General features: G+C 42.6%; 1 protein-coding gene across 3 annotated transcripts in view; it reads right to left on the bottom strand.

Moving 5' to 3' along the window:
* The window catches only part of LOC137347086 (ephrin type-A receptor 7), a 610,086-nt gene that overhangs the window by 265,017 nt on the left and 319,430 nt on the right, over positions 1–25,639 (bottom strand). For all 3 annotated transcript variants that reach the window (XM_068011156.1, XM_068011157.1, XM_068011155.1), the window contains one exon: positions 11,186–11,521. In XM_068011156.1, coding sequence (XP_067867257.1) covers positions 11,186–11,521 — 336 coding nt within the window. The remainder of the gene's footprint in view (positions 1–11,185; positions 11,522–25,639) is intronic.

Here is a 25,639-nt window from a genome sequence, read left to right as displayed (position 1 = left end):
CCAAAGAGGCTGGCACAATGATCTCCTGAAATTGGTCCTCAAGCTACAGTTTAGTAAATATGGCAAGCTGCTGAGGCCTGTTCCATCTCCAGAGACAGCTTTACCGCTCCCCGTTCCAATTCCTCATTGTAGGGATGCATCATAGTATGTCAGGGCAGAATGTACAGATCAGGTTTAATATGATTGATGAGTCTGTGTTGGAACAGTATCAATGGATAAATTGACGTTACAAAGCGACCAGTATGCACTGGGTTGTCTCCTGAACTGTGTACGGTCCCTGGCCATATCTCAATCAAGTTTGCAACTGGTGCTCAGCAGACAAGCTCAATAAATATTAGTATATAAATATCAGTCGGGGAAAAATCAGAACATGGCTGGCTGTCAACACACTTGTTAGATAATTAAGGTTTTAAGATTTCAATTATGTTCCTAGAACAAGTTGGTAAAGACGGTTCCCTCAGGCAACCTGCTGAGCAATTGAAATTGTGGAAGTGACTTCGATAAATCTGATAATTTGTTTCTGACACTAGGACATGACCATGAAATCCGCCAGATTGTCATAAAAACTCAACTAGTTTAACTGGTGTCAGTCATGACTCAGTGGTAGCACTCTTACTTCCGAGGCAGAAGTCCCACTCCAGACACTTGACCACAAAATCTAGATTGACACCCCACTGCAGTTCTGGACAAAATTTATTGCACGGAAACATCATTAAAACAGGTTACCTGGTCATTATCTTAACCCTGGATATGGGATCTTGCTATGTGTAAATTGGTTACCACGTTTCCCTACATAATGGGCGGCACAGTGGCGCAGTGGTTAGCACCGCAGCCTCACAGCTCCAGTGACCCGGGTTCAATTCTGGGTACTGCCTGTGTGGAGTTTGCAAGTTCTCCCTGTGTCTGCGTGGGTTTCCTCCGGGTGCTCCGGTTTCCTCCCACATGCCAAAGACTTGCAGGTTGATAGGTAAATTGGCCATTAGTAATTGCCCCTAGTATAGGTAGGTGGTAGGGAAATATAGGGACAAGTGGGGATGTGGTAGGAATATGGAATTAGTGTTTCTTTTGGGCCTCCTTATCTCGAGAGACAATGGATACGCGCCTGGAGGTGGTCAGTGGTTTGTGAAGCAGCGCCTGGAGTGGCTATAAAGGCCAATTCTGGAGTGACAGGCTCTTCCACAGGTGCTGCAGAGAAATTTGTTTGTTGGGGCTGTTGCACAGTTGGCTCTCCCCTTGCGCCTCTGTCTTTTTTCCTGCCAACTACTAAGTCTCTTCGACTCGCCACAATTTAGCCCTGTCTTTATGGCTGCCCGCCAGCTCTGGCGAATGCTGGCAACTGACTCCCACGACTTGTGATCAATGTCACACGATTTCATGTCGCGTTTGCAGACGTCTTTATAACGGAGACATGGACGGCCGGTGGGTCTGATACCAGTGGCGAGCTCGCTGTACAATGTGTCTTTGGGGATCCTGCCATATTCCATGCGGCTCACATGGCCAAGCCATCTCAAGCGCCGCTGACTCAGTAGTGTGTATAAGCTGGGGGTGTTGGCCGCTTCAAGGACTTCTGTGTTGGAGATATAGTCCTGCCACCTGATGCCAAGTATTCTCCGAAGGCAGCGAAGATGGAATGAATTGAGACGTCGCTCTTGGCTGGCGGAATTAGTGTAGGATTAATATAAATGGGTGGTTGATGGTCGGCACAGACTCGGTGGGCCGAAGGGCCTGTTTCAGTGCTGTATCTCTAAACTAAACAGTGACTGACTACATTTCAAATGTATTTTATTGACTGTACAGTGTGTCGGGAGATCCTGAAGCCATGAACGGAGCTATATAAGTGTAAGTTCTTCCTCCTTCAGGAAAGGGAACCTGTAAATAGTCTAGCCTACACATAACTCCCATTCACAGAACACAGTGACTCAATGCTCTCACGGCAGCTGAAAATGGGTAATGAAAATAGTTTTGTCAAGGACATGTGCCCCTACTTTTGAAAAGGTTCTGAAATAATAGACTTAAATTGGTGGCAGGCACAATGTAAAGGACCCCTATGCCAGCCCACCATGCAACAGTAAGACCCGAAAAATTCCACCCACATTTTCACGGGGAAGAAAGCCTAGCTTCTTCACATTATGTGTACAGTGATAGGAGAGGAGGATTCTCCCTCTTGGTCATTCCAATACATAGTGTAAGAAACCCTAAAGTCAAAGTCTGGTGAATCCAAGAAGTAACAGAAACTGACCCAGCATCCAAACACTCAAAGTTATAATCACTTTGGTTACTGTCTCTAACCAGAGACTGCACAAAGCCTCATTCAGTTGAATTAAAAACAAAATTGCATCAATTTACACCACAGACACAGGCCATCTGACCCAACAGGTTTGTTTTGGTGTATGTGCTCCAGTTGAGCCTTTTCTCACTCTACTTCATCTAACCCTATTCACACATCCTTCTATTCCTTTACCGCCATGTACTTACTTTGCTTTTCAAACTCCCTGGCTGTGAACCTCACTCTCAGGATCAATAGAGAGCCATGCACATGCCTAACTAAACTTTAGGCCTGTGGGCGCAGTCAGCAATCCGGGCACAAGTTGCACCCAAAAACAGGCTAGGTTTTAGAAGTGTTTATTTTCTCAGTTGCCACTCAAGCTCGTTTGCATTTTGCTGTAATTAAAATCTGGCATCAACCAGCACAATTGGGCAGCATTTTAGAATATAATTTTTTTTTTAAATGTTGTTTGTCATTTAAAAAAATATATTTCTTGACGCATTTAAGAGCGGTAACTTGATGCAATTTGATTAGACATCTGAAAATGGGTATACCCCAAAAATAAGCTTTTTAATCAGAGTGTCCAGTCCACTGCCTGTGAGTAACCTGACTTTAAATAACTTTCAAAAAATATACAGAACCCATTCTGAGTTATATTGGTGTACTGTCAGTTTTAGCAAATTAAAAAATCAAAAGCTAATAAAAAAGGTGTCTATTAGTGGGCTTGCACCTAAAAAAAAGGTTTAATTTTAAGGGTCTCCTCCAAAGCCCACAAACGGGTGCAATTAGTGGAAATTCCCAATGGTGACTGATTCACCCTGGTTATGTGGTCAATTTTGAGAGCGGGGCCAGCTGCTAACACAATTTTTTTTTTTTAACTACTGCAAAAGATCACAGAAGCTCAATTTGCATTGGACATAATTTTTTTAAAAATTCTTTCATGGGATGTGGGCATTGCTGACAAGGTCATCATTTGTTGTCCATCCCTAAGTGCCCTTGACAACTGAGTGGCTTACTAGGCCATTTCAGAGGGCAGTTAAGACTCAACCACATTTCTGTGGGTCTGGAGTCACATGTAGGCCAGACCAGGTAAGGACGGCAGATTTCCTTCCCTAAAGAACATTAGCGAACCAGATGGGGTTTTATGATAATTGATGATAGTTTCATGGCACCATTTCTGAGATCAGCTTTCAATTTTTATTAATTATTTGAATTTAAATTCCATCTTCTCCCGTGGTGGGATTTGAACCAGTGTCCCAAGTGCACTGGCCTGGGCCTCTGGATTACTAGTTCAGTGACATTACCACTATGCCACCATCTCTACGCTTAAGTTACTTCGATCTTTGGCATTGGTGTGGCTGATTTCAGGCAAATTGTGCCATAAAAGACAACGTAACCTCATGGGAACCCCTGCCTGAAATGTTTTACTGGGCATGATTTTTATTTTCAGGTGAAGGCATTTGTAATCTCCAGACACACAACTGTCACATCATACATCTGGCCTTCCTGTTAAGATCCATGCTGAGGAACTGCCAAAGCCACTGTCACAATATTTGTTTTGTGAATTATCTAACTGAAAGGTCTTGTATTGGGAAATCTAGATACAGATAGTATTAATTATTTTTAACAATAAAGCAAACAGAAGCCTGTACTGTTTCTGAATTAGTTAACAATGATTGCAGTCTGTAAATGGGGAAAAATGGTTTCCTGCTCAAAGCAGTGTTTATTAGCAGCGATAGACGAATAGTTTAAGCTTTTCAATGTTAACAGGCTACTGTTTCAGCTTTTGTGAGCACCACAGCACCCTTATGTCTGATAAGGATAATACCTGTTTCAATATATAGAGGAAACAAAGGCTTGGGAGAAGGTACTCTGTGCTGCTGTTTCTGCAGCTTAAGCGGTCACAGTTTTGATTGTAGCCCAATTCAGATAGACGATAGTTCCGGGGATTAGACCAAAGGCTTTTTTTCAGTCTGAAGTATGACAAAAGCACCTATTGAAAAGCGAGATTGCATAAAACCACTAATGCCTGCTTTCAGCTTATCAGAAAGCTCTTTCATTTTATTTCCAAAGTAATGCATGCCAAAGTCCAGTTGGCCCTCCGAATATACTGATTCCAGGATAAAAGTCAGTCCATTCACACTGATTCATACTGCAGTATAGAAGGGATGCTTAACCACCTCAAAGCACAACCTTTTCTTTAATTATTTTCAGCAGCAGTTTATGTAATCACTCTGACTCAGATAAATAACCTGCTATCAACCCAAGCTATTTGGAAGTCTTGAACAATTCACAGAGGCCCTCTGGTCACTCCTCACCCTGCCGTGAAAACTTTCAGGATCTGAAACTATTTAACAAAAAGCTAGGATCAAATATTTTCAATTACTTAAAACCAAAAGCTCAATTTTCAAAAAGTTTCTATGGTCCCAAAGTCCTTTTTGTCATATGAACAATGACAGGCAAAGACCCTCTGGTCTACCCAGCCTGCCCCACACCACTGTGATGTCTGTGTATCATAAAACAGACACTCCTCACTCAACCCAGAAGCCACACAATCTTCTGGGAGAGGCAGAAAACCAGGTAAAAACCCAAGCTAATTGGGGGCTGGTGGGAACTGAAATCAAGAAGATTCCTCTCGGATCTGTTTTCCGAATCATACATTAAACCGAGCATTTTATACCTACATTTTATTATTTTTTTTCTCTGCATGCGATAAAGATTGGCTGGGAAAGGGACGTGTCCATTCCCACTACTTTGAATTTTAGTCCCAGTGCAGCTTGCAAAGCAAAGAATCAAAAAGAAAAAATTAGCTTGCATTTCCCTAGCTCCTTTCATGACTATAGGATATCCCAAATCACTTCACAACCAGTGAAGTACCTCTAAAGTATATACACTGTTGTAATGCAAATGCAGCAAATAACTTGCACACAGCAAGACCCCACAACCAACAATGAGATAAATGACTGGAGTATCTGTTTGAGTAATGTTGGGTGAGTGATAAATATTGACCAGGACAATGGCTTCCCTATTCTTCTTTGAATAGTGCAATGGGATTTTTTATGTACACCTGAGAGGGCAAACTGGGCCTTGATTTAACATCTCATCTGAAAGATATCACCTCAGACAATGCAGCCCTCCCTCAGTACTGCACTGGAGCATCAGCCTGGATTATGTGCTCAAACCTCTGAACAGCTCTGAACCTAGTTTCAAATGGAAGAGGCTTGAAATATGCTTCATATGTTCAGCCTATATCTGGTAACAAAATGCTGCTAATAATCTTTCTAAAGCAGGTATGAACTGTGGGTCAGAGTGGCATCCACGAAGAAGGCAAGGACTTAAAATCACTGTATCTATTTAAATAGGCTAGTAATCTGGGTCACTCCTTCCAATGTCACTGTCAACGTTTCTCTGAGACTGCTATCGGACAGTAGAAAGTTACACTTTGAAACTGTCCTCCACAGTTGTGCCCAGAGATATGCATAATTAGAGTGCAAATCAATTATGTGGCCTAAAAGGTTACACAATTTTGGACACAAGTGAGTTACAGGGGTAAATGCAATACACCCAAATCTCCGCGATATTTTAAGGTCGTCTATCGATCCCTCCATCCAATCATATCTCTGCCCATAAAACTGGCCCCACCCCCAAGTTACAGAGCCACATATCTAGGTTTGCTGCAATCGTACTTGCTCAGAGGCTGTCTTCCAATTATAGCCAGAATTTACAGTGCAATAAGAAACAAATTCATGGTGTATTTTTGCAATTTTTTTTGCATGTTTTGTTTTAAAATCATAGAAAAGTTACAACACAGAAGTTGGCCATTCAGCCCTTCATATCTGTGCCGGCTCTCTGCAAGAGCAACTCGGCTAGGCCCACTGTCCCACACTTTGCCCTCCTTATCTCGAGAGACAAAGGGTAAGCGCCTGGAGGTGGTCAGTGATGTGTGGAGCAGCGCCTGGAGTGGCTATATAGGCCAATTCTAGTGTGACAGGCTCTTCCACAGGTGCTGCAGAAAAATTTGATTGTCGGGGCTGTGACACAGTTGGCTCTCCCCTTGCGCCTCTGTCTTTTTTCCTGCCAACCGCTAAGTCTCTTCGACTCGCCACACTTTAGCCCCGCCTTTATAGCTGTCCGCCAGCTCTGGCGAACGCTGGCAACTGACTCCCACGACTTGTGATCAACACACTTTGCCCATAACCCTGCAAATGATTTCTCTTCTGGCGCTTATCCAATTCCTTTCTGAAAGCCACAACTGAATTTGCCTCCACCACACTCTCAAGCAGTCCAGATCTTAATCACCTCATGTTGTCGTGTTGGCTCTTTTGGCAATCACCTTAAATCGGTGTTTTCTGGTTTGCAACCCTTCCACCAATGGAAACAGCTTCTCCCTATCTACCCTGTCTGGACCCCTTAATATTTTGAATACCTCGATCAAATCTCCTCTGAAGCTCCGCTGCTCAAAGGAAAACAACCCCAGCTTCTCCAATCAATCCACTTAACTGAAGTACATCATACCTGGAACCATTCTTGTAAAACCTTTCTGCACTCTTTCTAAAGCCTTCACATCCTTCCTCAAGTGCAGTGCCCAGAATTGGACATAATACTCTAGTTGAGGCCAAACCAGTGCTTTATAAAGGTTCATCATAACTTGTACTCTCTATGCCTTTATTTACAAAGCCCAGGATCCCGAATGCCTTTTTAAACACTTTCTCAACCTTCCCTGCAATCTTCAATGATTTGCGTACATATACCCCCAGGTGCCTCTGTTCCTGCAGCCCTTTTAGAATTGTGCCATTTATTTTAAATTGTCTCTTCTCATGCTTCCTACAAGAATGTACCACTTCGCACTTCTCGGCTTAAATTTCATCTGCCTTGGGTCTGCCCATCCCACCAGCTTGACTATGTCGTCTGAAGTCTATCGCTATCCTCCTCACAGTTCACAATATTTCTAAGTTTTGTGTCAGTTGCAAATTTTGAAATTGCACCCTGTACACCCAAATCTAAGTCATTAATATATGTCAAGAAAAGTAGTTGTCCTAGCACCAACCCCTGGTGAACCCCACTGTATACCTCTCTCCAGTCTGAAAAACAACCATTCATCACTACTCTCTGTTCCCTGTCACTCAGCTAACTTGGTATCCATGCTGCCTTTGTCCCTTTTATTCCATGGGCTTCAACTTTGCTGGCAAGCCTGTTTTGTGGCCCTTTATCAAATGCCTTTTGGATGTCCATATACACCACATTAATCATATTACCCCCCCTATTATCTCATCAAAAAAACTTAATCAAGTTAGTTAAACAAAATTTGCCTTTAACAAATCTGTGCTGGCTTTCCTTAATTAATCCACACTTGTCAAAGTTGAAATCTTCCCTGTATCTTCTATTTCTTTTAATGCATTTTTGTGGGACATGTAGAAATCAAATTAAAAATTAAAATGCTTGCCCAATTACATGTTCTTAAACACACTGTGCCTGATGTTAATGAATGATAGTTAAATGAGCTGAAACTTTACTTTTCATACTTGAAGAAATGTTATGGTGTGTGTCTGACACTTTCCAAGATGCCAGTTGCTTACGCTGGTTTAGACCCATTTTACATTTGGGTGTATTTGAATGAGATTCCCAGGAAATTTGACTAACTTGACATCAGCAGAACTGGTGTATTTTTGGGTCTAACTTCTGGGTAGTATCCACGGAGGAAATTCCAGGCCCATGATCTGCTTCAACAGTTGACGTGTTAATGAACTGATGCCAGCAATTAGATATTGGAGGAGTGTTTTAAGTCAAAATTGCAAGTTGCTTGATGCCTAAGTTTTTCCTTTGAGTTGATTAGAGTTTGTAGACATCCTTTTATGGTTATAGAAGGAGAGCATACAACCAAGTTCACATATAACGACTGTCTCAAAGAGCTATCCATTTTGTCTCAAAGAGGAATCTCTGACTCCTAGATCATGTTGAAATCAGATCATTCTATGGCTGATTTCACCACAAGAGTGCTGCAATTACCAGCTCTTTCTTTTAACTTATTTTTCATCCTCCAATCCATCGAACAAACATGGCTTTTTCTTTCATAACCGTTCCACAGTAAACACACTTCATGATCTTCTTTTAAAACTTACTTCTCTGTTTCTCCCCTTTTTGTCTTTGATTCAATCCGGGGTTCCTCATTTCTTTCTTTCTCTCAATTGCCCCCTTTTATTTAACCTTCTGTCAGGTGCTCCCTTTAAAATTTTACTTTAATCTTCTTGACCCTTTGATTGTTAACTTCTTACCCCGGAGTCTTTTTATCCAAATATGATGAGTATTCCCACGATTTCTCCTTCAACTTTGCTTTACAATCCTTTTTAGGACAGATCTCCTTGTAACTCCTCCCCGCCTCTTTAAATTGGCTTGGACTGCTGAAACTCCACACTGTTTGCTAAGGACTGAATGAAGCTCTGCCAATAATAATCTCCTTCCCCAATCTCATTACTGAAGTGCTAATTTGGATGGCTTCCAAATGGCTATCCTCCACTATAACTTATATGTTGTTGGGAACTGATCTTTGTCTATCTGCCTTGATGCTCGTGGATTCTTGTCAATTTCATTATGATACCAGGGATCCAGCAGTCTAACTAGAAGGGCCATGCAGGCAAATCCCTCACATCATATTAATAAATTACTTCTATACCCACTCCATGGCCTCCCTACCCCTTCTAAAGTAAAGCATCCAAAACAGGACTAACTGATGATCTGTATTGGTTCATGAGTCTCCTCCCACCCTCATTCACCTAACCCTATCAGCATATCTTTTGCCCTCTAATCTTCTATTAAAAAACTTAGAATCTCATGCGAAACAGATCTATCAACCATTCCTTCTCACTCTTACATAATTGCTCCTAAATGTCTCTGCGTTTCTACTTTTAAAGATTCCCATTTCACATTTCTCTTCATTTAATTTCATCTGGCATCGATCTACCCAAACTTTTAATCTCTCTCCACTCTTCACTAATTCGAATACTCGAGTGTGTAACACCTTCTGCAGACCATTTCATGCTTATGGAAAGTGCTACAGGTGAACATTCCAGCAAATTCCTGAGCTCTTAATTATGATGAGTAGTTTTTTTTTTTAAAGTTGATTGTAGGATGTTACTCAATGCAGATATGCTGTGACCCAAGCACGAAGGGTGGTATTTGCATTAAAATCAATATATTTGGAGGATAAATATACAATCTAAAATCACACTGGTACAGTTGGAACAAGGAATATTTCCCCAGCTTGCATCTAGTTGCAGTCAAGCCATATGACGCAAATCTACAATGATCCCAGTTTTCTGCTTTGCATTGGACTTTAACCCACTGCTCTGACCCCACAGGGACCCTAACTTCTTTCCTGGGTCAGGGCTCACTATTTACACAGTCACTAAAAGGGAGTCCATCTCTGCTACATCGGGTCACTCACTGTGGCACTGGGAGAAACAGGAGCCACAATTAAAGGGGCAGACAGGCCCCGAAGAATACATCACATTTTGTATTCAAGGTCTCGGACTGGACACTCCAACGAGTGAGGATTTCAGGCCATTAGGGAGGAAGAATGGGTCACTACTCTCTCCTTCCGATCCACAAAGTGTGGGTTTCTGCCTCCTCCGCCGAGGCTCCTGACCAAACCAGGGCCTGGTGGGGAGCATGGGTGGAACTCAGGGCAATTGATGCCACCTGCCCAACATCATTTACAGGCAATGGCCAGGGAAGGTCGAGGCTGACAGCATTTCTGGAAAATAGAGGTGGAGGTGGTGGGCCTTGCCACTCAATGCCAACAGGTGTGTTGAAAGACAAAGCATTAGTACAGATTAGGTGTAAATACACTGAATATTGAACAGCAGCAAGTGCAAACCTGAAAAAAAAACAGTGGGTAAGCAAACTGAACAAACGAAGATGAAATGAAATAAATGCAAAAAAAAAATTGTAAAAAATGTAAAAAAGAATGTAAAAACAAGGAAGAAAAAATAACTAAAAATGAAAGTAAAATGGGGGGGCTGTCATGCTCTGAAATTATTGAACTCAATGTTCAGTCCGGCAGGCTGTAGTGTGCCTAATCGGTAGATGAGATGTTGTTCCTTGAGCTTGCGTTGATGTTCACTGGAACACTGCAGCAATCCCAGGACAGAGATGTGAGCATGAGAGCAGGGGGGAGTGTTGAAATGGCAAGCAACCGGAAGCTCAGGGTCCTGCTTGCGGACTGAGCGGAGATGTTCCGCAAAGCGGTCACCCAGTCTGCGCTTGGTCTCCCCAATGTAGAGGAGACCACACCATTAACATATTGTTTGCCTTTGCTCCGTGACCTTTTGGTCAGCTATGTGGCCTGGTCCAATCTACACCTTCTCCTTTGTTATCTCTTGCCCCACCCCCACCTCACTTGCTTATAATCTGTGACTTTTCTAATATTTGTCAGTTCCGAAGAAGGGTCACTGACCCGAAACGTTAACTCTGCTTCTCTTTCCACAGATGCTGCCAGACCTGCTGAGTGATTCCAGCATTTCTTGTTTTTATTTCAGATTTCCAGCATCCGCAGTATTTTGCTTTTATTAAAAAAAAGACGACTCATCATAAATAAGAGCTCAGAAATTTGCCAAAGTGTTCACCTGTAGCACTTTCCATAGCAAGTTATTTCCTTTAGCGGCCATGAAAAGTCATGGTACCACAAGTGGTGGAATAGATGCATGGTGCGACTGTCTAACTGCCTGGAATGCTGGTTCTAAAATGGCTGGCCTAGCAATGTTAAGCAACAGTGATTAAAATAATTAGTGCAAAGAGATGACTGTTTGGTTAGAGTACGGACAAATTATTTAAGGTTTTAGTGCTTATGATCATTTAAAGAATCCCATTAAACTTTTCAAGGAAGCACTTTTCAATTGATAATCAGAAACCACTGGCACTTACCTCCTTGGCTTAGGACCACTGTGATCTCCACGTACATCCGTGGAGCGGGACTCAGGTCCGAAACTCCATTCACAGCCTCCACCCTGAAGGTGTAGTTGACGTACGGCAACAGGTTAACCACAGTAACGGCCGTATCGACCAATCCCAGCTGCTGGGGGACAAACTCAATGCGGCTGTCGCACGGCCCGCACGTCTGTAGGGTCACCGCACACCTGCTGCACAGAGCGTTGTACGTGACATCTGTCCGACCCCCACTGTCCTCAGGGGGTTTCCAGTCTAAGAGCACCGCCGACTGCCTGGTGCTGTAACCGAGAGTTTGCGGAGCAGTTGGGGGTTCTGTGGGGGGAACGAAACAGAGCAACAGCACAATGTTTTTTTCTCTATTGCACTTGCCGTCTTGGCAATTTAATTGACGCTAACTACGCATTTGCTACTCAGCTCACTTTATATTTATTGGCCCTTTGTTCCACTGCAGGTTAAAGAGCAAGGTGTAAAACTAATGTGGTGAGATTTGCTTTCAATCCTAAATTCTTAATCAGCATGGCTACTATTTCCACAGAAAGGAAACGGATAATGTAACTGTTGAAACATCTATCTGTAAAGCAGAAAACCTAAAAGATAACAATCGAGGTGCATATTTCCACTGAAATTCAGTAGCAATAAATGGCACCGTGCTATAGGACAGGATGATATTGTGCTTGTGGTTCCTTGTGTGATGGCCTATCCTATCGCTCGAGTGGGAAAATAGTGTATTTTAGTTTGAGGTCCCTTGAGGTAAATGCTACTTTCTATTTGCTCTGACATTTGCACTGCCATAGGAAAAAAAATGTGTCCCATGCTGAGTTGCCAGACTTTGAATAGCCCATTGGGGAAACACACCCATCTGAGGGGGAGAAAAGGGGATTCAACCCTTCATATCTCACACCTATATAGTTGCCAACCCTCAGGATTTGCCCCGGAGTCTCCAGGAATTAGAGACTAAACTCCAGAACACTGCTGTTTACTTAGGGGCATTAAAAATTGTTTTTGTTTTAAAAATGTCCGATGAACACTTTTGCTTATTAATTATAAAAACAATAACAGACATGGGGAATAAAAGGTTGTTTGACTGACAGAGCAGAATCATCCAATTGGGTAATGAAGAATCTGTTGGCTTTCCCATTGGTGTAGGAAGGTGGAGCACCATGACGACGGACGTGTTGGGAGACCAATGACATGAGCGTGGGGTCGGAACAGTTGGAGGCAGGAGGTCATGTGATGTCACCTCCAGGAATGTGTCTAACCAGAGTTGGAAACCCTCCCCTCTCAACCCTCACAGTAACCAAGCCAGCAAGGATCTGGCAGAGGCCTATGAGCAGGATATCTGCCTGCCCGCTCTCTATAAGGGGTATGTGGGACAGTGAGTGACAGAGATACTGTAGACCTAGGAGGACAAAAAGAAAATGTATACTTTTGATCAAAGCTGTCTTAACTTTTCATAATCACTTAGTAAAATTACAAGTGATGTGACTTAGGTTAAAGTGCGGACCGTGACACAGCAACTGAATGTATATCGGCAACACACAGCAAGCAGTGGAGTCTAAATCGGTTTCTGATGGGCTGGAAATTACTGGTGAATTGTATAATTTAGTACACAGAGTGATGCTATTTTTCAATTTTAATACTGAAAATCGATTTCTTCAAATAGCTGGATTAAATATAAACTAATTCAAAGCAAATGGGACTGAGTATCCTCAGCAGATCCACCAAATTCCTGCTGACATGCAGGTTGGAACCCAGTGTAACCATTCATAGAATCGTACAACACGGAATGAAGCCATTCAGCCCATCGTGCCTGTGCTGGCTCTTTGAAAGAGGTTTCCAATTAGTCCCACTCCCTGGCTCTTTCACCATATCCCTGCATTTTTTTCTTTTTCATATATCCAATTCCCTAGTGAAACCTGCTTTGAATCTGCTTCCTCCTACCCTGGCAGGCAGTGAATTTTCATCAGATCATAATATCTCCCTGCATAAAAATAATTCTCATGTTCCTTCGGGTTCCTTTGCTAATCATATTAAATCTATGTCCTCTGGTTACCAGCCCTCCTCATAGTGGAAATACTTCTCCTTATTTATTCTATAAAAGCCCTCATAATATTGACCACCTCTATTAAATCTCCCCTTAACCATCAATGCTCTAAGGAGAACAATCCCAGCTACTCTAGATTGTCTGAAGTAACTCATCGGAAATAGATCGGGCCAACGTACAGCAGGTTCTGACTTTAATTGTGGAATATTCCTTGGCTTTGTAAGCTTACAACCATTACACCCAATATCAGGGAGTGAGGACTCCCTATGTCAGTCAGACCTGCTTTCCTGGTAGACACAGGACCAAACAAAGTATTGGATGCTGGTCCACCTGAGGCTAACCGGCCCTCAGGAGGGATGAACTGGGCCCTATCAGGAAATCCAGAACAGGAAAGGCAGCCCAGAGTTCAAGAATTTAAAAAATTGACCCCTTTACATTGAGATTAAGAGGCCTGCTTGGGGTCTCAGATGGAGATGTGGTTCCAGAGTTGTGACTGGGCACCTAGGGCTGGTTGGACACTAGAGATTCTGTCAGCATAAGGCAGAGGAACCAAAGACACACCCACAGTTGTGCAGGTGTCCCCCAGGACCATGCAAATGAAGTGCCCCTACTGACCCCACAAACTCTGATACAGAGGTCACTGCCAACATCACAGTGGCACCTGTTTGGGTCCAACATTTTTAACCCTTAGGCCTTTTTTATTTCTTATTTGATGACATTCATATAACAGAATTCTTGCTTCAGAACAAACGCAGGGTTAGTCAAACCACATGCGATCTGTAAAACTAGTTATTGTTGTGTGTTGTTGTAGTAGTAGTGCAGTTAGGGCATTATTGATAAAATTTCAGAATCTAGATAAGGTCAACTAATAACTTATTATTTACACATCTCTATTTACACTCTCAAGTCTCTCTCGCTAAAATCCTCCATACTGCTACTCTCTTCTTCCAAAGCCCATTACCATGTGACAGTTAGATCACCATCACTACAGTGAGGGGTTGCTCTCCAACATTAACCCTTTCAGTTCTTTATACTAAAGTTATAATTGGCCACTCACTTCAGCATTGGCACACAGACCATACAGCCTCACATTTCTATTAACCAAACACTGGACAGTATTTTATTTAGGCAACCGAGGGTCTCTTCGTGACGCCGCTTTTCGGCAAGGCCCGCCACATCACATGCCAATCAGGCACTTAACTTGGCAGCAGTGGGCCTTCGCCGGGATTAAGGACCCCGGTGACCAGAGCCCCACCTGCTGAGAGCTGTCGGCCAATCAAAGGTTGGCAGCTCTTTTACTGAGCAGCACCGCCACAGAGGCAGAGGCTGCTGCCGGTATTGCACCCATCCGAGGCTGAGGATTGTTGAGCGACCCAGGCTACAGGTGAGTCATGGTCGAAGGATTTCGCGGGGTGAGGGGAGTGTAGGGAGGTCGGCAGCAAGGGGTGGCTCTGAGCAGGCACCCCACCCCCCTTCCCGATGCCGGGTCCCTAGATCAAACACTAAGTGCCTTTGAATAAGGGAGCCAACACCCCTTCCAGGAGCCGGCAAGCAACCTGCATGGGTTTGCTTGTCATGTTCCCAGTGGGGCAACAGGCCTGCCTGTCACTGGCCTAATACTGGCGGTGGGATGAGAACCTTAATCGGGTCTTCCCGCCACCGGTTTAATTGGGGTGGAGACAGGAAGGTTGGAGGATCCCCACCTGCCACCCTCCTGCTTGATTAAATGCTCTCATCATCTTCAAACCCGCCGTGGGGGAAGAGCATAAAATCCAGCTCGTTAATTTCAGTCTCCCACCTCATTCACTGCACACACCCTCCAGTGCCACCATCAGTGTAGATATCCTCCAAACTTGCACCAGTCAATGTACAGTCTTGAGACTCACACTTCTATTCAGGGTATACACACCCTCCAGTCTCACACCCTCATTCAACACACACCCTCCAGTCTTACATCTCCAGTGGCACAAATATACATGACTGTCTGTGGATGTTAAATTAACATTTGTATCCAGAATGGAAGGAAAGAAGAATAATCACATTGTTACAGCTAACATTCACAAGTGCTAAGCAATGGCCATCTCCAAAGGAGAGAATCCAATCACATCCCCATAACATTCAATGACATTACCATCACTAAATCTCCCACCATTAACATCCTGGGGGTTACCATTGACCAGGCACATAAATACTGTGGCTACAAGAGTGCGTCAGAGGATGGAAAGTCTGTGGAGTAACTCATCTCCTGACTACCCAAAACCTGTCCACCATCTACAAGGCACAAGTCAAGAGTGTGATGGAATATTCTCCACTTGCCTGGATGAGTGCAACTCCAACAGTCAAGAAGCTCGACACATCTAGGACAAAGCAGCTCGCTTGACTGGCACTCCATCCACCACTGATGCACTGTGGCAGCAGTGTGTACAGTAATGAGTTCATTACGTTGTAACATAAATGAGATGCATAGCGTTCAGTTATGCTGAAGATCTCAAACAGGTTTATTAAAGCAAAACTATTATATACAGTACAGAACCTTACTCTAGAAGTTACCATTGCAGAGTGACGCTGGCTTTGAGTCACATGACTGCATCCTGGTACTTAGCTCATTAGCATACTAAGATCTTAAAGGGACATTACTCTTAAAGGCAATCATACAACATCCCCTTACTTTCCAAAGATAAGCTACAAATATGCTACAAATAAAAACACACAAAATTAGATATCAAAATTAGTTATACAGGATATAGATTATAAAATTTACAAATACAGAAGCTTAAGAGTCCCTATATCATGACAGTGATTTGACAACTCTTCCAGATCTAGTTATGGTATCACCTTCTGGGGATGTGGATTTCATTCTTGGCTGTTTTGGGTTTGCAGACATGTTGTCAATGTGTTGGTTGTTGTCCTGTTGTTCCATCACACCCTTATCGTTGGAGCGTGTTCTTTCAAATCCGCTGTGCACAATTGGAGTATTGCACACTTTTCTTAATTGGCGTCAGTTCCTCCTCAGCACCGCTCTGTTAGATGTTGTAATCTTCTAAGAGCTAGGCTCATTGCATATTTTGGATACCTCTGCGGGTAACAATGTTCTCATTGTGGGATGTATAGGCTTGACCTTTTGTCCTTCGTGTAGCTGAGGTTATTCTGTCCCGTGTGCCGGTCATGCACCATCTTCATTCTCGAGCACTGTCTCCTGCATCTCGGAGAATTTGGATAGATATGACTTGTCTGCCAAACATGATGTCTGCTGGTAACAGTAAGCCCATACCCATCGATCTAGCTCTGAGGTGGGGCATGGCAACACAAAAATCTGATTTCGTTGTCCTACACTTCAGGATAAGTGATTTGACTGTGCAAACTATTTGCTTGGCAAGACAATTAGATCTAGGATAATGCAGTGTGGATGTCACATGGGTTATGCCCCATTTTGCACACATATCCCTGAAAGGTTTGCCCGTATACTGTGGCCCATTGTCAGAAATGATTTCTTCAGGTGCACCAAATAGACTGAATATGGCACTCAATGTGTCTGCGACGACTGCGCTTCAAGTGTCTTTTACCTGTCTGACAATTGGAAATTTGAAGAAGTAATCGGTGACTAAGATGAAGTCATCTCCATTAATGGAAAATAAATCAGTGGCGATATTGGTCCAAGGGACTGATGGAATCTCGTGAGGGTGTGGAGGTTTTTTGCGTTGTTGTGGCTGGTGGCTCTGGCATGCTTCACACATCGTCACTAACCTTTCGATGTCATTGGTGATCCCTGGCCAATAAACAGTGTCTCCTGCCAGTCGTCTTGTTTGCTCTATGCACATGTGGCCTTGGTGAAGTTGTGACAAGATGTCCTGTCCGAGCACTTTGGGCACAATCACTTGTCTTCCCTTGAAGATGACGCCTTTTGAGATATGGAGTTCATCTCTATAAGGCCAAAAGCATCTCAGGGTTTCTGGCACCTCTGAGGGGGCTTGACAGGGTAGATGTTGAGAAGATGTTTCCACTAGTGGAGGAATCTTGAACTAGGGGTCTTAGTTACAGAATAGGGGGACACTCATTTAAAACTGAGATGCAAAAGATATTCTTCTCCCAGAGGGTAGTGAATATCTGGAATTCTCTACCCCAGAGAGTTGTGGAGGCTAGATCACTGAAAGTATTTAAAGAGGAGGTAGATAGATTTTTGATATATTGGTAGCTAAGGGCTATGAGGAGCTGAGGTCTGGAGCAGATCAGCCATGATCTTATTGAATGGTGGGGCAGGTTTGCTCTTATTTTTTATGTTCTTATGTAAATGATACGTCTTTCTGAAATGTTTCAATGAGTGTTGAAACAATCACAAGCTCTATTAGTTGCTCCGACAGCTCAGTTTCCAAAAAATCGTTTTTGTTGCCTTTACTATGGCATCTACTGACAAACTGGTCTACTGATTCCTGTGGCTGTTGCCTGTAGAACATCAATTATAGGCAATGAATTCTAAAATTCACTAGTAATCAGAGCTGATCTTCTAGCACTTTCCATATATTTATTTGCTGGATCTTTCTGGTCCTCATCAGATAAGCCAGAGGTATTGACTCTGTGTAGTCCCTCATTTCCAACTGCTATTAGTATTTTCACAGACTGTTTCTCTGGTTCGACAATCACTTGGTCTGTGAAGCATAACTGCATTCTTTGTCTGAAAAGTTTAACTCGGACAGGATAGCCATGGCCTTCCAGTTCATGCTGAGAAATTTGGTATCCATCTTCCTGCTGTTCTTTTACTTTAAGACTTGTTCTATGACTCTGCATGTTTCCCCTTTAAAAAACTCTCTGTTATTTAGACTAGCTGCTTGGATTGAGAGGAGCATATGTTTAACAGTGCTCTGTGTTCATTTTGCTTGCAGCACTTAAGCTTGTCTGTTTACACAGCTGCTCAATAGCCAGTTGAATTGTTTTTTTTAAAAAAAAGAGTTTGTTTATGTTCTTCATGCTTGAATGGTTTAATGGCTTTTTTATAGCTGTGGCTGGGCTGCATGAATGGAAGCTCTTCTTCACGCTTGAGTGGTTTAATTATTTTTCTAAAACTTTGGCTGTGTGGGTGGAGGCTCTGCAGTGATCAGGGTTTTCCTGTGCTTTTTGCAATTGGATGCCTCCTATAATGGTGCTGACCTCAATTAGCCTGGGAGAGGGGTTGGGTCTTCCCCGCTTTTTTTTTGGGAGTCATTAGAAAATGAATCAATTGTTTAGGCACTTCAAAGCTTGTTTTAAACCAGCATCCCTCGGCCACCAGCGCAATGACTCACCCGATTTACTTGCAGCCTGTCGTTCTGAGTTCTGTCTGTTAAAGCTGGAAGTAAATTCTATTTTCTTTCTACTGTTTGGGCCAGTTTTTCTGTGGAACTTTCTCTCTTTTGGCTGTCGGAAAGGTCATTTTCAAAGCTGTGTGACCTGTGGTCTTCAAACTTAGACTTTGTCTTCAAACCACAGCTGCCACCATGTAATGAGTTCTTTATGTTGTCTGATGCAACATAAATGATGTGCGTGGAGTTCAGTTATGCTTAAGATCTCAAACAGGTTTATTACAGCTAAACTATTATACACAGTACAGAACAAACTATTTGCAGAAACTTACTCGGAGTGTTATCGTTGCAGAGTGACTCAGGATTCAAATCATATGACTGCATCCTGGTACTTAGCTCATTCGCATACTAAGATCTTAAAGGGATATTACTCTTAAAATCAATCATACAACGTGTACCACCTACAAAATGCACTGCAGCAACTCGCCAAGACTCCTTCGACAGAACCTTCCAAACCCATGACCTGTACCACCTCACAGAACAATGGCAGCAGGCACATGAGAACACCACCAGCACCTGCAAGTTCCCTTCCAAGTCACCCATCATCCTGAGTTGGAATTATATTGCCATTCCTTCATTGTTTCTGGGTCAAAATCCTGGAACTCCATCCCTAGTTGGAATACCTTCGCCACACAGACTGCAGCAGTTCAAGAAAGCAGCTCAGCACCACCTTCTCAAAAGGAAATTAGGGATGGCCTTGCCAATGATGCCAACATCGCTTGAATAAATAAAAAAGCTGCATGCTTTGTTGACACAATGTAGATGATTGACATGTGGCGGTCCAGTTAGTATTTAATTTAATGCCTTGCTGACTAAATTAAATAAAAACCACTGCAGTATAAAGTGATTAATATTTGTTCTTGATAATAAACAACTGGAAGGTAAGGAAGTGAAATATTTATACATGCAATAAATATTTTACTCTTCTCTGCAATTTTGCTCCTAATCCTAAGTCAACATTGTAGAGGTCAACTGATTCTTGTGAAAGATTCAATCGTAAATCCCACTGAGCGTTACAGTGTGTAATATACACACAGCCACTCACATTCAGAGACAATTTGCAGCATTGACTGTTATCGCACATATATTTGCATTCGCAATGAGCTGAGTAGCACATCTACCCAATACTGTGTTCTTCAGTCAGCCCTGCACACAGCCTACTCATTCATACACTCCACCCTCATTAGGTAACTAGCACGGCACAGGAGGTATGCACTCATTATTGGGGAAGCAGCTTTTGCCCTTTTATATTGACAATGACATGCAGGGAAGAGTTGAAGTCCTAGGATTTTAAAGGGGACATCGCTAGTTATTTTCACAACAGCACTCGAAGGGAAAACAGAAGAGAAGCAATTAATGTTCCAAAATGTGCTGTGATTGCTAATGCAAAAACAGTGCATTTCAGGGTGACTGAGGGCCCTTGAATAAAGCACATAAATATTCAAGCTACTGAATGGTAGAGGGATTGAATGGTAAAATGACATCAGCGGACCTGACACTGTTACTAAGCATGTTGATCGTAGTGCAAACAGCGTGCTTCAGCTCAAGCTGAGGCTGAAATATTGATGGTGCCAGTGCACCAAGACACAGAGACAGGCAGCGCCAGTCAAATTCCAAGGGACCAAGCAGAGCAAGACACCAGAGTGGAAGTCAATAACAGAATTAACAGGTTGCCTTCCTGTGATCATTGTTGTAACTTGAGTTTTCATGCAGTGGTGCGACAGGGCTAAAACTAGTGCAAAAGCTCACCATAATAGTGATGTGCTAATAATATACAATTTTCCTGGGTCACTCATTTGCATTGTTCTTCACAGCTCCAGGTCCAGAAATGCTGTGGGATCACACTAGTGGTCAGAGTGGAATATTGTGTTTAGTTACAAATTAAAAGGCTGTGGATAATTAAGAGAAAAGTAGGAAGGTCGGTAAATGTTCTTACAGCATTTGGGACAGTTCAAAATGAAACTTAGTCTATTGGTAGCCTTTCACAAGGCTGAAGAGGGAGGGGATTAAGAAGTGACAGCAAAAAATTGAAGGGAAATTAAACCGAATTTGCAGTCTGGAGCCAAGTGTCAAGGTAGCACAGCGCCTTATTTAATAGCTGCTGATGTAGAAGTGGTACTCCATCAGGTGGATCAGTGCAGGATCACTATGTTTGCCACAGTCATAAACATCATGTTTTGTTACTGTACCCATAGTGCTCTATCCTTCTGTTAAGAACATAACATAAGAAATAGGCGTAGGCCATACGCCCCATCAGGCCTGCTCTGCCATACAATAAGATCAAGGCTGAACTTCTACATCAACTACTCTTTCCAACCCAATCTCTGTGTCCCTTCATATGCTTAATCTATCGATCTCAGTCGAATATACTCAACAACTGAGCATCCACAGGCTTCTTGGGGGTAGAGAATTCCAAAGATTCACAACCGTGAGTGGAGAAATTTCTCTGCATCTCAGTCCTGAATGGCTGACCCCTTATCCTGTGACGATGCCCCCTAGTTCTAGTCTCGCCAACCAGGAGAAATGACCTCTCAACATCTACCCTGTCAAGATCTCGATGAACTTTCTCCAAATAATAGAGTCATCGAGTTATACAGCCCATACAGGCCCATTCTACCCAATCTCTCCTTATAGGAGAGCCCATTCATTTCAGGAATCAATCCAATGAACGTTTGTTGCACTCCCTCTAAAACAAGTATATCCTTCCTTTGGTAAGGAGACAAAAACTGTACACAGTACTCCAGGTGTGATCTCACCAAAGCCTTGTACAATTGCAGCAAGACTTTCTTACTCATATTCCAAACTCCTTGCAATACAGCCTTCCCAATCGTTTGCTGTACCTACATGTTAACTTTCTGTGATTTTTGTACAAGGACGCACAAACCCCTCTTGAATACCAACTTTTATTAGTCTATCATACAAAAAAAATTCTCCTTTTTCATTACTCCTGTTACACTTCTCTACAATATACACCTGCTGTCACTTTCTTGCCCAATTACTTAACTGGTCTTTATCCCTTTGCAGCTGCTTTGCACCCTCCTCACTGCTTACTTTCGTACCTAGCTTTGCATTGTCATCAAACTTGGATATATTACACTTGGTCCCCTCATCTAAATAAACAGCTGAGGCCCAAGCACTGATCCTTGCAGCACTCCACTAATTACGCCCTGCCATCCTGAAATGGCCTGTTTATTCCTACTGTCTGTATTTTGTCTGTTAGCATGGAGCGAGAAATGGCTATTAATCTCAATTCCATGAACCATACTTTTGTGCAACAACCTCCAGTGTGACACCTTAATCGAATGCCTTCTCAAAAATCCAAATACACAACATCCTTTGGTTCCCTCTAATCTGCCTTGCTAGTTACACCTTCAAAAAAGCACAGACAGATGTGTCAAACCTGGTTTCCGTTTCATAAAACTATGTTGACGCTCCCTAACCATGTTGTGATTTTCAAAATGACTTGTTACCAAGACCTTAATAATAGATTCTAGCATTTTCCCTACTACTGATGTCAGGCTAGCTAGCCTATAGTTTGCTGCTTTCTCTCTCCCCACTTTCTTGAATAGTGGGGTTACATTTTCTATCTTCCAATCCATGTGGACCATTCCAGAATCTAGGGAATTCTGGAAGATCAACACCAATGCATTCACCATCTCTGTAGTTACCTCTTTTAAAAGTCAAAGGTGTAATCCATCAGATCCAGAGGGTTTTTCATCTTTTTGTCCCATTAATTTTTTCAGTACTTTTTTTCACTAATATTAATTACTTCAAGTTCCTCACTCATTAAACTCTCGGGGCTGGATGACGAGCTTAAAAAAGCAGGCTGCACGCCAAAGAGCCCCCACAATCTCAAGCGCGGCGGCTCATTTAAATAGCTGGGGCCAACCCCCTAATCTCGTGGAGGGGGTTGGCACCATCTTCAGGTACCCCCCCCTACCATGGATCATGACGTCGAGGGCTTAGTAAAATCCAGCCCTTGGTTTAGCGTAATTTTCGATTTGTTCTTTATGTCCTCTACCATGATGAGAGACCTAATGTATTTGTTTAACATCTCTGCCGTTTCCTTATTCTCCATTATTATTTCTCCTATTTCTGCCTCTAAGAAACCCATTTATTTTCAGTTTACTTTCACTAATCCCTTCTTCTGAAATACTCGTAAAAGCTACTACAATCTGTTCTTTTTTTTTTTACTAGTTTACTCTCAAAATCTATTTCCTCCTCTATCAATTTCTTGGCCATTTCGTATTGATTTTTAGAACTCTCCCAATCATCAGATTTACTACTCATTTTGGCATTATTGTATGCTTCTTTTAATTTAATACGATTCTTAACTTCCTTAGTCATCCATGACTATACCACTCTTCCAGCAGAGCTTTTATTCCTTGAGGGAATGTAAATTCATTGAGAATTATGATTTTATTTCTTCAAATGTTTGCTATCATTTATCTACCATTGTATCTTTTAATCTAATTTTTCAATCTACTTCAGCCAATTCGCCCCTCATAACTCCATAATTGGCAGTTTAAATTTAAGATCCTAGTTTCAAACACATCACTTGCAAACATCATATGAAATTCTATCATTTTATGATCAGTCTTTGCCAGAGGATCTGTTACTGTAAGATTATTAATGTCTCATTGCATGATAAATCTAAAATAACCTGTTCCCGAATTGGGTCCTCAATATATTGTTCCAGAAAACTCTCAAATGCATTCCATGAACTCGTCCTCCAAGCTACTTGTGCCAACTTAGCAAAAAGTATATAAAGGTTAATAGCTCCAATGAATATTGCATTACCCTTGTTATGTGCTCCTCTAATTTTTTGATTTATACTCTGCCCAACAAAAAGATTACTGTTTGGTAGCCTATAAAGTACTCCCACCAGTGTTTACTGCTCTTTGTTATCTTGCAGCTCCACCCATATAATTCTACATCCTGATTTTCTGGGTGAAGATCCTTTCTCCTTACTGCCTTTATCTCATCCTTTACTTTCTTCGCTATGTTCATAGTCACGAATGCCCTATTAAACATTGTTAAGCTCTTTGTCACTTTCTGACGCAACCTGCTTGATATTACTTATATCACTACACTGTTCTGCAGTCTTGACTGTTCTCTTCAGACATACATTTATCCTTATCTGAATCCTCCCTCATCTGTATTAGTTTAAAGCCCTATCTACCACCTGAGTCATTCGATTTGCCAGAACACTGATCCCAGCCTGGTTTAATTGGAGTCTGTCTCAATGGAACAGCTCCAGCTTTTCCCAGTACTGGTGGCAGTGCCTCAGAAATTGAAATCCCTGCCTCCCGCACCACTCCTTCAGCCACATATTGAAACTACTGATCGAATTGTCCCTGTGCCAATTTGCACATGGCTCATGTAGTAATCCAGGGATTACTCCCTTAGAAGAACCTCATTACTCCCTCAAACTCCCTTAGAAGAACCTCATTTCTTATGCTACCTGTGTTGTTGGTTCCTACATTGACCCAACAACTGGATTCTCCCCCTCCTCCTCCAACTTCTTCTCCAGCTCTGAGGAGATGTACTTAACTCTGGCACCGCATAGGCAATACAGCCTTCGGGACTCCTGGTCACGGCTGCAGAGAACAATATCTATCCTCCTGACTACACAATCTCCTACCACTTTTCTTTCCCCACTTGAATGGCCTACCACATGCTGCAGTCAATTTTCCCATCCTCCCTGCGGTCTTTGTTCTCATCCACATCAGTAGCAAGGGCCTTGAACTTGTCAGACAACAGCAAAAGCTGAGGCTGAGACTCCCCTTACCTGCTTGAGTCACAGTCACACCCTCCTGTACGTGACCACTAACTGAGCCTAAACCACTATATAACCTAAGGGTGTGACTGCCTCCTGTATCAAAGTGTCCAGCTAACTCTGCTCCTTCCTGGTGCATCATGTTGTCTACACTTCAGACTCCAGCTCAACAACTCTGAGCCGAAGTTCATCGAGCGGCAGACACTAACGCAGACACGGTTGCCCGGATCACATTGCTCACCACAAACTCCCACATGCACTGCCTTCTCTATCTAAGTTTTATGTAGTTAATTAAATAATGCTGATGCAATTAATTCACTTGGTTTATTTTAAACTAATTATCTAAAGGAGCACCTCTTTTCCCCTCCGCATTGAATTTTCACTCTGACCAAATTCTCCATTTCCCACTCTTTACAATGCATTCAGTTTACATCGCACTCTCTGTCTTCATTCTTTGACCTCTCTTTGCCAGTATTCAACACAGTTGACCATTCTATCTTCCTCCCTGCCTTTCCTCTGGAGCATTATCCTTGCTTGGTTTCATTCTCAAGTCTCTCAAGATATTTCCTACAATGGATTCCCGCCCCCCACTACAGAGTTAACTTAGAAGTTCTACAAGGTGTTATTCTCAGCCCACTCTTACTTCTTGTCCACATACTGTCCATATGCATGCTGTCGATAGCGAGCAAGCATGGGGTGGTCAGTAGTCCGAGCCTGCACTATTTGGATGCGTGCAACTGTGTACGTGTGTGCTGACCAGACCATGTTACTTTCTTGGTGGGAGGCAAGCAATTCCTAGTTTGGAAGCCAGGCCACCCCTTTCTGCTCCACATCACCAACACTGAGCAGTGAGGGAGGGAGGAGATAAAACAAAACAGAATAAAATTAACTTGAATATTTGAACAATTAAAGAACTTTAAAGATGGTTTTGTGAAACAAATCAATTCTAATGGGACAAAAATTATGAATTTAACATTTTTGAAATTCCTCTTAAAAATATGCAATAAAATGAACAGCATTTAAGCGGCTAACATAAAATGGAACCTAAAAGTCTTCTATAGAGAGTCATAGAGAGATACAGCACTGAAACAGGCCCTTCGGCCCACCGAGTCTGAGCCAACCATCAACCACCCATTTATACCAATCCTACATTAATCCCATATTCCCTACTACATCCCCACTTTCCCTCAATTCTCCTACCACCTACCTACACTAAGAGATAAATTGGCCATTGTAAATTTCCATCAACCTGCAAGTCTTTGGCTGTGGGAGGA

Source organism: Heterodontus francisci, chromosome 31 (assembly GCF_036365525.1).
Source record: "Heterodontus francisci isolate sHetFra1 chromosome 31, sHetFra1.hap1, whole genome shotgun sequence".
NCBI classification, from domain to species: Eukaryota; Metazoa; Chordata; class Chondrichthyes; order Heterodontiformes; family Heterodontidae; genus Heterodontus; species Heterodontus francisci.
This window is presented reverse-complemented; position numbering and strand designations above follow the sequence as displayed.